At 34.1% G+C, this 14,418-nt stretch overlaps 1 protein-coding gene across 3 annotated transcripts in view; it reads right to left on the reverse strand.

The window, feature by feature from the left end:
- Nucleotides 1-5,096: 5,096 nt before the first annotated feature.
- GULP1 (GULP PTB domain containing engulfment adaptor 1) overlaps nt 5,097-14,418 on the reverse strand; it is a 370,363-nt gene continuing 361,041 nt past the window's right edge. For all 3 annotated transcript variants that reach the window (XM_043998703.1, XM_043998701.1, XM_043998704.1), the window contains one exon: nt 5,097-8,458. In XM_043998703.1, the coding sequence (XP_043854638.1) occupies nt 8,387-8,458 (72 nt within the window). In that variant the 3' untranslated portion in view covers nt 5,097-8,386. The remainder of the gene's footprint in view (nt 8,459-14,418) is intronic.

Here is a 14,418-nt window from a genome sequence, read left to right on the forward strand (position 1 = left end):
GAATGGAGAGCAGGGGATGGATGTGATAAATTGTCTGGAGGTATAATCGTCATGGCTTGGCAACTGGATATGTATTATGGAGACTCCCAAATCTTCTCTTCTTAAGGCATAACATTCCCAAATTGTTCAACCAGTACTTGGCTTTTCACTACCCTGCTTGCAACCTAGATATAACTCATCTTGTCTACTTATAAGTGGTACCTTGAATTAAACATGATATAGTATATGTGGTCTGACAGGGCGTAGTGGAAGCATTAGCTCTTTTGTTCTATACATTACTCCTCTCTTCAAATATCCTAAGACATCATTAGCATTTTTGGCTGTCAGACTGACTCACTGATTTTTCAGTCCATTAAAACCATACATGTTTTGTTAAACAAGGGAAAACTTCCTAGTCATGTTTCCCGATCCTGTAGGCTTGTAAGGTTGATTCTGACCCAAGTACAATCTGTCTTTATCAATAAATAATTAAATGAAATAGATAATTATAATTTGTCCTTATTAAATTTCATATTTCTTTGAGCCCATCATATATGTATATATAATATTTTGTACACACTTATTTGTCTGCCTGTTGTCTCCTCCATTCAAATGTAAACTTGAGGGGCAGCTAGGTAGCACAGTGGATAGAGAAACAGCCCTGGATTCAGGAGAACCTGTGTTCAAATCCAGCCTCAGATAACACTTACTAGCTGTGTGACTCTAGGCAAGTCGCTTAACCCCAATTGCCTCACCAAAAAATAAAATGTAAACTTGAGGGTACTTGAGGGTACTTGAGGGTAGGGACTGTTTTGCCTTTGTATCCACAGTGCTTAAAACATTGTATGACACACTGTAAATGCTTTTTTTTTTTCTCCAAACAGTAAATACTTAATAAATATTTGTTAACTGACCACTATCCTAGCCTCAATGGGCTATGGTGCCTGATGTAATCTGCATACAAAGTGTTGTCTTGATTTAAAGACTTTACACCGTCTATATGCCTTACCTACCTTGTAGAATAGAGGATTCCATAAACCAGATGGTGTAGTTTATTTTGATTCTTTTATGCATAGTTTGTTCTTAAGGCTTATTTACAGTACCTGATACCTAATGGGTCATTCCTCTACTGTGAATTGATTAATGTGACTTGCAGGGCTTAAAAGTCAATTCACTCCTTGGGTCATCTTATCAAGGAGAGCTGCCATATGCATCTCCTTGTTGGTGTATATTCCAGTAACATGAATACGACAATATATCCTAGAATGTAGGACTTTTGTGAGCTGTTGTTGATGTCATGGTAAAAGTAAAGTATTTTTGCATATCTCTCTTGCCTAGACAAACAGCTTGATATGACCCATAAGTAAGGAGTTTGGTATGAAAGAATTAAACATAATTCCAGAGGACTGATGACAAAAAATGCTACCCACCTTTTGACAGAAAGATGATGGATTGAATATGCCAAATGGACATTTTTGGACATGGAATATGGGGATTTTTTAGTTTGACTTTACATATTTTACGAAGGTTTTGTTTTTCTTTTTTCTTTTTTCTGAGAGTGAGGAATTAAAAGGGAGAAAAAATAAATATTTGACATTAAAAAAATTATTCCTCAGCTCAATTCTGATACTTGAAAGGCAAATTAGCCTAACCAATGGACTAAGCTTAAGGAGAAATCTGACAGAAATGATTGATGGGAAAGCCTCCTGAGGAGATAGAAGGGAATAGAATAAAAAGAACAAGTAGAGGGATTGCTTTAACAAGAAGGGCATGCTCATCCTCTGAGACTAAAGCAAATGAGGGGAAGTTGGCAAAGATACAGCAAAGTTTAGAGGTGTGGCATAAAAGAAATGAGGCACTTATGACTGATGTTGAATATTTCCTCAGTAAAGTAGGAGGAAAAAGACATCTGTAAAATGGAAGTGGGTGGGAAAGGAAAGGGTGGAGTAAGTGAAAGGAGGGGAGAGAGAAAGAGACAGACAAGAGACAGAAACAGAGACACAGAGAGATAACCCTCAAAAAGACAGAGAAGGGCAGTTTAAGACTAGAGAATACAAATTTGTAGCATATTCAATCAGTATGGTTGTATGTCTTCCTCTAATAACATTAGCTGAATCATAGAAGGTTTAGGATAGGAATAATTGCTTAACATTTATTTAAGCAATTATTTATTTTAATAATTATAATTGATTTAGGTTTATAAGACTCACTTTAAAAGAGAATAGACTGGGGCAGCTAGGTGGCGCAGTGGATAAAACACTGGCCCTGGATTCAGGAGTACATGAGTTCAAATCCGGCCTCAGACACTTGACACTTACTAGCTGTGTGACCCTGAGCAAGTCAATTAAACCTCATTGCCCCGCAAAAAAAAAAAAAAAAAAAAAAAAAAAAGAATAGACCTACAACTCTAATTATTTCCAATGACTGGTTAGAGTCACTGAATAGGCAATGATCTAAACTAAAATTATTATGCATAACCCTAGGCTGTCTATTCTTTTCCCCCTAAAATTAATACTCAGGACAAGGAAACCAAAATAACCTTAGAACTGTGAAAAGGCCAAAATAAGGTAAGTACATATTATGATTATAAGTAACATAGAGAAGATTCTATGGTCCTCCTGGTGTACACAGACCTTTATAGAGCTCTGGTTGCTTATCTCTTCAGTTCAATTCAATGTGCATTTATTAAGTATTCATGATGTTCCAGATAATGTGCTAGACACTGGAAATTAAAAAAAGAAAAAAAAAGGCCATTCCAACCCTCAATGATCTGACATTCTCCTGGGGGGAAAGCATACAAATAAGTAAATAGGAAATATACACCATATAATACAAGTCAATGTAATATAATTTTGGATGGAAACAATTAAAAATTGGCTCAGGGAGAGAAAAGGAGAGGATTCCAGGAGGAGAGGGTACTTGAGCTGAGTCTTGAATGGATTTAGATATTCCAAGAACTAGAGGTGAGGATTAAGAGCATACCAGACTTGGAGAAAGGCTGTTGAAATGAGGGATGAGAGGCAGAATATGATGTATGAACATAATAGGCAAGTTTGGCTAAAACATAGGGTGTGTGTGAGAGAGATGAATGTATTTTTGGGTTCATTTCTCTATATCACCTCCATAGATCCCGGGGACATAATTTGAGCCTGTGGTGCTTATAGCACAAAGTAGTATAAGTGGGTCCTGAGAAATAGGAAATAAATGCTTTTGGTTCCCTTCCTTAGTATGTTTTGGTGATCAGGCCAGAAGTAAAGCTAAGATAAAGCAATATAGAGTCCTGTAGCAACATCTTTCCCTTCCCTTATTGAACCCTGTATCACCCTATCTATTAGTAGGTACCCGAGGTCTGCCAAATTTTCATTAGCATGATGGATTCTCATAAGCCTGGCTCCAAGGAATCAATATGTACAAATCTATATAAACCTTATAAGGTAATTCACTGAAATTCATTTAAGGACTAGGACAGGAATGAGGAAAATTGCAAAACCTTTTTGGGGAAAATACACAGTTTTTCCAGAGGCAATTTTTAGATTAAGTATAAGGGGTTCAATTGGAGTGGATGTATATATACTATGATAAGAATTCCAGAGGCAAATTGTCTTGAACTGGGGAAAAAGATGATTAGATACAGGTGATTTTATTAGAGCTGAGATGTGTTTCTAATGCATGCAATGACCTAAAGATTGAGTAGCTTCTAATATTAAAAAAAAGTGTACTTAACTACAATAATGTACAGGGAAAGAATTAAAGAAAAGAAACTGAATGCTGTAAGCTATAAGAAAAGGAAAAAAATGCACCTTCTTGCCTACTTTGTATATGTGGGGGTTTATAGATGGAGAAACACTGAATGTACTGGTCAGATTTGGTTGGTGTTGTTAGTTTTTGGTTTTTTGTCTTTTTGCTTAGCTATTTTTTCTCTTTTTATTCTTTGTTACAAGGGATGGCTCACTGGAAAGATGTAGAGAGATATTTTGGGTAATGAAGGTGATATAAAAACAAAAGATAGAAAGTTTTGAAAGTCAAAAAAAAAAGAGAGAGAGAGAGAGAGAGAGAGAGAGAGAGAGAGAGAGAGAGAGAGAGAGAGAGAGAAAGACAGTAGTGCCCTAGAATATGATCTGTGCCAAGATGAAGTCAAGGACTGAGAGTATGTGTGGCTTGACATACTGGAGGAAAAAGCCAAATGGTTTGAATATGAAAGTCTACCCTCTAAGCTTAATTAAAAAAGCAAACTGTGTCACATGATGTCTATTTCCTATATAATGCCACCCTGTATTGGTGATATCTACTTATAAAGGGTATAGTTTAGATGAAGCCCAGAGATGGAATGCTAAATTTTGGGTAGTGATTGTTCAAGGAATTTAACAGAGGCTCAAAGACCATGAACAAATATTGAATTTGGAAGCATCTATGGAAACATGAAAATATGAAATTTTTAACAGCCAGTTACTTTTTCACAGTTCTATTAAATAGTATCAGAAAACAGTAACATAATTCAGGGTTTGAGATAATAAACACAAACATTTCTTCAGGAATTCTACCTTAAAATAAAATGCCAGCATTTCTTTATCAAAATTATCTAAAAAATATGTAAAACCATAACAAACGAAACATGGAAGAAGCAATTGAAATGAAATGTAATGGATCAAATCACTTACCTGTTTCAGGAAATAACATACTGGAAGTTAGATAAGCACTGAATTAAATAACTGGAGTTTTTTCTAGTTCAGGGTGTTCAAACTTTGAAAAAAGTGTCTCTCCAAAAGCAGTTTGTGTCATTTTTCTCTAGTATGTATCACATAATATTTATTGTTATTTTTGTATGTGTCTTATTTCCCTGACTAGACTATAACCTCCTAATTCATTTCAAATAACTGTTTAAGGACCTATAACATTCAAGGCACTATCCAAAGCACTACAAGAGATAAAAAATGATTAAGTTAAAACTCTTGCCAATTAGATCTTTAAAAAACATACATTTATTCAAATACATAAAATAAGGCAACTTCAACAAATATTTGAATTTTATTATAACTATTTATCATTTAAGAATATGACAAATCAAACACAAACACATATCTGTGATCAATAAGAAAGATAGTCTTTGAGGCAAAATATAAAAAAAGCTCTAATATTGTGTTGTACTGGGAACATGGCTCAACCAACTCACTAGTTTCCTTTAACAACTTCTTCAAGGAAAGCTGGCTTTCCTTCTTAAACTGCAGACACCTTTAATCTTTTGAAGACTCTGACTTCACAACTCTTAGATCCAGAGTAGTCTCTTAAAGGTTTAACTTCAAAGTTTGGGTTATATTGTTTCCTGCGGCCAGCTCCTGTCAAATATTGTTATCTCATTAGAACTTAAACTCTTGTCAAGTAACTTTTTCAGTCACACAGTAAGTGTCAAACTGGTCTTAAAGCAACAAGGGTTAGCACTGACATTACCTACTTTTATTAAGGCCTCCATTAATGAAATTCTTTCCATCATACAGATGGAACATATAGCTATAGACACACACACACACACACACACACACATATATAGAAAGAAAGTATATATAGAATATATACACATATAAAATATATAGAGGTCCAGAACTGCTCATGAAAATAAGCATGCTTCATTACGTCTCTAATTAGCAGACTCAAGAAGTAAAAAGAAATTTCACAGAGCATGGTCTCGGGTACAGCTCTTCATATGGCGTTGCTTCAAGAAAACACATACATAGGCATACAGAGACATACATGCACAAAAATAGGGCTCCAAAGGTTTATGTCTCCTTGTTTTCTGATATTTTTTTTTGCTATTTTCACAATTTTAAAATATTTTATCAGAATGACTGAAACCCATCTATACTGCAAGAATTAAAGAAACTGTGAAAATAGGACAGATTATTAAGTAAATACTATTCTTTTGTAAGGGGGTATATTTCATAACAAGGAAAATTATCAAGGAAAATGTAGCAACTAGTTTTGATATCTGTATTCCCTGTAGACTGTTCAATGAATGAATTTTACAACACAATTTACTTAAAAACATTTATTTGCAGCAAAATCAAACATACCATTGAGATTACAAAGATATACAGTTTTCAACCAAATCTTTCATTAAAAACACACTGCTGAATTTAGCATTTTTGAACTGAATGACCAGTTATGTATTATTTAATCATGCCATTTCCATACCTGATTACCGTTAAAAAATCAGTAAAGAAAAAGTTCATTAAGTGTGCAAATATCATCTTAGTACTGTATTGTGTTACCATTGATAGTAAATGGCCACTAAATATATGCCTATTACATAAAGCTTTTTAAAGTACAATAAAAATACAAATTCTATCTGTTAAAAAATCCATTGAGATATGGCTACTAAACACCCTCATTATACAAATTCCAAAATACTATGTGACAAACAAAATTATAAAGGCTTCTTTTTGATGAGACATATACTACTCTGGAATTAGTGATAAATGTGAAGGTAAAGTAGAAAAGAGGAAGATTCATATACACCTTCGAAAATGAAAAACTCAAATTATTATGATGTTGCATAAACATAGTTAATGTTTTCCCAGGTTAAATTTAATCCAAGAATAGAACAAAGCAAATGTCCATGAATCAAAAAAGAAAACCTCTTTTTGGGGGGAGAGGACTTCTACCCACTCCTCATCTCTTTCTAGATCATCAAATCTTTAAGTTATTTTTTGTAAGGTGGTATTAGGGGAAACCTAATAAGATTTATTTTTAGGATAGTACTTTACTATAGGTACTATACATTTTTTTTTTTAGTGAGGCAATTGGGGTTAAGTGACTTGCCCAGGGTCACACAAATAGTAAGTGTCAAATGCCCAAGGCCACATTTGAACTCAGGTCCTCCTGAATCCAGGACTGGTACTCTATCCACTTTGCTACCTAGCTGCCCCGGTACTACACATTTTAAGCATGTATAGGGCTGTATAATAAAAATATTTTCAATGAACAAGGTCATAACTGAATCATGAATGATATTAAATAAAAATTTTTATTGCTCACATTAATGATTAATGGAATATAAGTAGCCAAGTCAGTTATACTCTGGCCCTAGGAGAAACTTAATTTGTATGATGACGCATAATGATTTGTATTTTTAAAAATTCAGGTTAAAGTGAAATTTGGTCACATCATATCGCTAACAATAATTACTTACTCATACAGAATGGTTGTCATAGATGTTAAATACCAATGCTAATTTTGGGATCTCAAATTATGTATCTGAGATTCAATTTCACAAATACTTAGAAAAATGCCTAAGACGTGCAAGGCACTGTGCTAGTCACCAAATGCGATACCAATGTCAAGGGAAGATATTCCAATAAGACATGGACTTTCATGGAGAAAAATGCTTTCTAAAGTACATACAGGTACAATGTGTTGTAAATATATGCAGAATCTAGGTCCCAATATGTTTTCTCTGCATTATCAAATTAGAGAGGTACATATGCTTTGTTATATAATTGCTGTCATTTGAAATAAGATGGTATTTAAAAGTGATTTTCTGTATTTTCTTTTAAGATAAAAAGAAACATAATGAACAATTGAATATAATAATTGGAGTTAACCTGGCATCTATGTTTGCTACTATATATTCTAAGTACATTGAATTTTATTATCCTTTTCATTTATATTCACTACTCGTTTCACCAATCTGAAAGTTAGTGACCTGAGGTCATTATTTTCAAAGTGTAAAATTCTCCAGTGATATGAAGCAACTAATAGACACAATGATATACAAGGCTCATGATTTATGAAAATTCCATAGGTTTAATATGTAAAATAATTGGTTATAACTACATGATGCCAGCAAAGCAAACTGAAAATCCAAACCACTTCTTTAGGGCTCTCATACCACCAAATAACCATTTTTCTGTCTCCCACTGAATTGGCTAATATGTGTATCATTTAGACATAGTCAGAATTCGATTTCTCAAGTGCCTAGGCTAGTCCTGAGTTTTCCATTAGACGCTTTCTTTTTTTTTCAAACTACCAGGAAAAAATTATTAAGTTAGAATTGAATGGAAGTCAATAATATTCTAGTGGACTTTAAAAAAGGTAATGTACCAACTTAAAACCCAGAAATAGGAGAAGAATTAGGAAACTCTCTCTTCTTTAGTAACATAAATTTATCTCCAACAGAAGAAGAAAGGAACATAATGTTGTATCTTAATGAATAGCTCACATGCAGATGTGGCTTTTTACAATTTTACAGGTCCACAATGAATCTGCATTGAAGTCTTACTGAAGCATATCTCACAGAAGTTAACATGATTAAAAACAAAAATTTTTGGCACATGGATAATACTTGTTTTACACATTATAATAATAGTGATAAAAAGAAATGTCATACAAGAGTCAGGATCTCTTGTTCTTGGCATCAGCACCTACTATCTAATGGATCGAGACAAAATACCGTGCCTTCAAGAGTTAGTCCCATTTTGAACCCCTCCTGCAAAACAGAATGTGACCATTAAAAAATAGGAAATGCCTTTAGGACAACCTTATAAGTGAAGTTAACATGTCAAACACACTCAAAAAAATGTGTAGGCAAAGTATTACATTTACAACAAACAATAAATTCTGCTATTTTTATTTATGCTTTTTGGTCCTTGGGAATTCAGTCATGCTTTTGATTTGAAAAAAAATATACACATTCTGATTTGTGTCTGTATGTTCAAAATAACTTTGCAATTAACATCCATTTGAGATTAAAACAAATACAAACCTTAAATTACATGGCTTTTAGTAGTCTATACAGGGTGTCCCAAGAATCTTAATTCAGCTTTTAATTCTAATAGCTTATATTTCTAATAGCTTATATTGTTCAGTTTTAAGATTTAATAACTTAAAACTGAATAAAGACTTTTGGGATATGCTGGATATAGGACAATCAGCTTTATTTTGTTTTGTTTTGTTTTGTTGTTTTGTTTTGTTTATTTAAAGGCAATACCATCATGCATTCCATTATGACACTCCCCTGTCTAAGAACACAATTCCTATTGCCTACTGCTTCTGATCTGCATGACCTTTACCTGGCTTTCAAAGCCCAGACAACTCTAAAAAAAGGTCCTCAAGGGCAGGAACTATTTTTCTTTTAATATTTGTTCTTGTATCCCTAGCATAGTGCCTTGTACATTATACCTGCTTAATGAATATTTATTTACTTGAATGAATGCCTTTACAGGGAGATAATCTTTACATCTGTGATAGCTGCAGAATGAAGCTAGTAGGAACTGGAGAGGACTAGTATTTCTCCTTTTCCTTTATAAGTTTGTAAAACCCAGGTGTGAAATGATGTGCCCCGTCCTAATAGCTGAAGTTGTAGCTGTAACCCTGCTTTCCAAGGGACCGTCTCCATTCCTAAGTCAGATGGCAATACTGTTCTTGAGGTTTAAGGTTACGATTGCCACAAACGGCCTCCCCCAGATTAGGATACCTCTTTCTTACTCCAGTTGCCATTACTTATATGGAACACATCTTTGTTTTGCTTCTCATTTGTTCTGGTCCCCATACGACTCTCCTTCTGCATATGTAGAAGTCATGGATCTCAAGAGTTCAAGGGCAGTAGCAACAGGAAAACTATTCCCTAATACTCCCAGCACTAAACCTCTCTTGGTTTCCAGAATAATTTTGCTAACCCTTTCACCTTTCCTAGTTTTAACACTTCCTTCCTGTCTCTGCATATATTAGCCTATGCTCAATGCACTAAGGCGAAGAAAAGAAGACAGCCAAGATCTTCATCTGTCAGACAGGTGGGCAGAGATTTGGAAATACTTCGTGCATAGTATTAAAGTAGTCTGTGGGCTACTCTATTGTCAATGTCAGCAGAGCCTGCGAGGGTCTTTGCCCCAGCTCCATAATGTATAAAGTTCACACAGTGAAAGAAAAAAAATTCAAGGGGGTTGTCCATATAATGAGCTAGAAGAATTATTCCTGTAAGGAATGTTCCAAAGCTTGTTTTGTTTTGTTTTTGTTTTTGTTTTTTTGGTAAACTGGATGATCCTTTGCTTTTGATTTTTTGTGCCCTCCCCCCACCCTGATAACTTATATAATAGCATCATGAAATATTAGAGTTGGGAGAGAGAGCTTAGAGATTTTCTAGTTAAACATTCTTGATTCTTTATATGACAGAACTAAGGATCTAAAGGGTTTAAGTGATTTCAGACAGGTCACTCAACTAATTGGTGACAGAGCTAGGCCTGGATCCTAGGTCTCTGAACTCTCAGGTCAGAGTTTTTTCTGTGATCATACCATTATACTATGACCTCTCAAAAAAGCAGGGTCTTAGCTGTATACTGTTTATTTTATTTTTTAATCCATTTGGTATGTAGTGTTTTCCTACAACTCATGTCTATTTAATTTAGTAATTTAAATTTCATTAAATATAAACTGCTAAATAGGATTATCAACTTAAAATAGAAATAATTAAGGTGTGGTCTTTATCTCTCATACTAAAAAATACAATGGGGCAATTGTTTACTTAGGATTATTCAGCACTAAAAAAGCTTTTCATTAAAAGAGTAGATGGCAACAGTCCAACAAAAACAGCACAAAATAGATTAGTATAATAACTTCATTATTTCCAATATTAAAGACCATAATTTGAAGAATGGTTTTGGTCATTCCCAAGTTTACATCTATACTATAAAAAACAAATATATAATGTACATAAGGAACAACATTTGTGCTACCTTTACCCAATAACATCTGGGAGATCCTTGGGAAAGTTGCATACCCAAATCCTTTTCCCCTCAAGAGATTTTCCTTTTCAGCTGGTAATCTTAGAAGGTTTATTTACATAGTAAATATACCAGTAAGAGAGAATATAATGAAACATTTCAATACATATGGCCGAAAGTATTACAAAGGATGGAATCAAGGCAGATTCCTAAAACATCCTATTACCATAGGATCCTATGTAAGACCTAAGAGATCATTTACTCCAAACTTCTAATTTTATATATGAGGAAAGTGAAATTTAGGGAAGTTAGATGGTTTGATCGAGGTCACAAAGGTAGTAGAAGAACTACCTAAATCCTCTGAATACAAACTGTATTCTTTAGACTATGTTACTAAAAGGTATGGTCTCTAGATCAAATTACATTACAGCAATACTTATGAATAACACTGTCTCTGAGAGTTTTAGTTAATGTAATGCCTGTTTTGAAAATATTTCAGTGAAGATAATTAAGATCAGATCTTCTATCCTAAGAAATGGCCTTACATGAAAATCTGTTAGTTAAAATGCTATATTATGATTCATATTATGTTTTAAAGCATTTTGCCTGGTATATTTTCCCTTAAAAAAAAAAACAACCAAAAAAACCTATTCTATAAAAAAAAACCTGGTCTACTTCTCTGATCTTAGTATTTATGACTTTATCCAGTTTCAAACCTCCTATAATCTGCATTTAGTGCTGTCAAGTCTTGTCTTCATTTCCCCAAATTACATACTTATTTAAGCCACTAGAGTGGCTTTTATAATTCCAGCAGAAAAGGGTATCTGCAAGATTAGAACAACTTTAAAGCTCTGTAAGTAATAAGTTATCTTGTCTGAAAGTTCCGAAGGGCACTCACTATTCATTATACCTACAGTACAAAGATTATGCAGTGATATTGCTATTATAAAGATAATTCAAAGGTTCTTATCCATTCAGGATACAAATCATGCTCCTTGGTATCTAGAAAAGTGTCCTCATTATCAAGGTTCAAAGACCACTTGCTACCGTATGAAAAGTAATAGTCTACAGGTATTGAGACTGTAGATATGCATATTTCACAAATATATATACTCAATACTTAGAAAAGGTGGCACTTAAAACTGAAGAGAAAAATGCATCATTATTTTAGTACTTTTATAAAAGTTAACATTTTTAAAGCAAATATGTCAAATATCAAATTAGCTATTGGTAACTTATACAGATGCTATATGCTTTTGTCTCAGTTCATCTCAAAATGCTTCATGTTCCTTTTCTAGCCACCATAATTTAAGATGGCTCATCTTGGATTAACCCAAGAGGAAAAAAATCTTTATTACTATAAGTTAACCTAAAAATAGTAATCATCAAAATCCTGGTGCTGCCATTAAGAAAACCATTTAGAATAAAAAATATCTTTGAAAAGAAATGCTTTGAAGACTATTTTACATGTTGGTCATATGTTCACTTCCTGGTTAAGTTAGGTCCTACTTATCAAAAAATAAGTTATTATAAATTCCAGTGGCTTTCTTTCCTGTGAACTAAACTTAGGTGACAGCAAGGTAGAGTGGAGATATATTGCCAAATATATACTGGCTAATTCATGTCCAACTTGGTATACAAAGAAACTTCTTTGATGTAACACACAATAATGTCATGCCTAACAATTTGATTGTTCTAAACTTTGGTAATATCAGACTTTGTATACAAGTGTAGGGGTGGGAGTGTTGAAATCATCCCATTCTATTACGTCCTGATACATTTATCAGGAGAGAATTCAACTTAATTATTCACTGGGTATAAAGGATACTTTTTCAGGTATGATAGGAATTCTGTTTGAACTGGCTAAGGGACTTGGTCATTCCCACTGGGACCTTTATAAAACTATTAAGGAAGTTGAGATTAAGAGATTATAGTGGGGGGGGGCAGCTAGGTAGTACAGTGGATAGAGCAGTGGCCCTGGAGTCAGGAGGACCTGAGTTCAAATCCAGCCTCAGACACTTGAAACTTACTAGCTGTGTGACCCTGGGCAAGTCACTTAACCTCAATTGTCTCACCAAAAGAGAGAGAGAGAGAGAGAGAGAGAGAGAGAGAGAGAGAGAGAGAGAGAGAGAGAGAGAGAGTCTGGCAACAGAGAGAAGAGAAACCTATTCCTGAAAAGGAATCAGTCGGGAGGGGGGAGTATTTCAGCTTTCTTCTAGGTCTCCTAAGCCTCTCCTGGACTAACTTGGCTTGGAAAAGTACCTCATGAACTTTGGAGGACAGTAGAATTTAGGTTTACCCATTGGTGTACTCATGCTAATCATTTTTGCAGAATACGTGGGACACTGCCTCTGTACTAGGAGCCATAAGGAAGGACAACTTCAAAACTACACAAGGGGCCAAGTATATAAACTATATCATACCTAATGGGGAATTCTTGAGCATCCACAAAGAGAAGAAGAGGATTTATAGCAAACCATATGCTTCCTAAGTTTGAGCCCAACATTCTCCTAAACTGTATATACTTTTTTTTTTTTGCACAGCAATGAGGGTTAAGTGACTTGCCCAAGGTCACACAGCTAGTAAGTGTCAAGTGTCTGAGGCTGGATTTGAACTCAGGTCCTCCTGAATCCAGGGCCAGTGCTTTATCCACTGCACCACCTACCTGCCCCTTAAACTGTACATACTTAAAGTAAAATGTATCACCCACTTTTGGGGAAGAATGGTTTGTACCAACTGTTCCAACTATACTACCTTAATAAATATTCCTTTCTAAAGGCTAATTAAGTCTGGTTGAATAACTGTTATTAACTGATATTTGTCTCACAGTAGGAATTATACCAGTGGGACCTCATGAGCCATGGGATCAGAAGATACAACTAAACCATCAGGGCTACGCTAGAGTTTATAGTTAGCTGAGCTCTGAGTACTTGACTCTACAGTAAGAGTAGGAGTTGGGATAATAGCTTCAGAGCCTGTGAGACACCTGAGAGGCAAATGACTTTGAGGTAGGATTTTGTGGTACAAACCACCTCAGATACCTGTGGATCAAATAGAAAAGTACACTTAATGAGAATAGGAATCAACTTTAATAGAGGTTCAAGCTTATCAGTGAAATGTCTGGGTTAAAATGTAGCACACAAACTAAGTTTTTCAAATTATTTACTAACACAGTATTTCCAGGAAAGGAAACACTTGTATAAACAATTGCTCCCAAGGAGTTTTCACAAATTACAGAATTTTAAATTCTTACTACCTTTACCAAAGCCAATGTTTTGCAACTGATATTTTTTAAAATTATCTTTATCAGCATAAAACAATTTAATATTATTAACTCTAGGATTTGTGAGATTCATTTTGTAGATAATTTATTTTTTAAAAGTTTAATTTTCCTTTGTAATTTTGAGAAAACTATCTAACAAATAAAGTGTTATCCTTATTTACAGAAACTAATATATTGTGTAATGAAGCACTGACTTATTTTAACAAAAGCACACATAAATGATCACATCAAGAATCTGTGATCAAACATTTTTGCCTAGGTTTTTATTTTTAATAGAATTATTTTTACTTTCTCCTCTTTTTTATATGATTATACTATGTTGGCTTCAAAGTAAACATTCTATAGTGCTATTCTAATAATAATTTTCAATAGCCTAATAAAGACATGTACACTGGTTTTGTGTCTAGATAAATCAAGCTACAATAGCAACAACTGTATTATAGATAA

Source organism: Dromiciops gliroides, chromosome 3 (assembly GCF_019393635.1).
Source record: "Dromiciops gliroides isolate mDroGli1 chromosome 3, mDroGli1.pri, whole genome shotgun sequence".
Classification (NCBI taxonomy): Eukaryota; Metazoa; Chordata; class Mammalia; order Microbiotheria; family Microbiotheriidae; genus Dromiciops; species Dromiciops gliroides.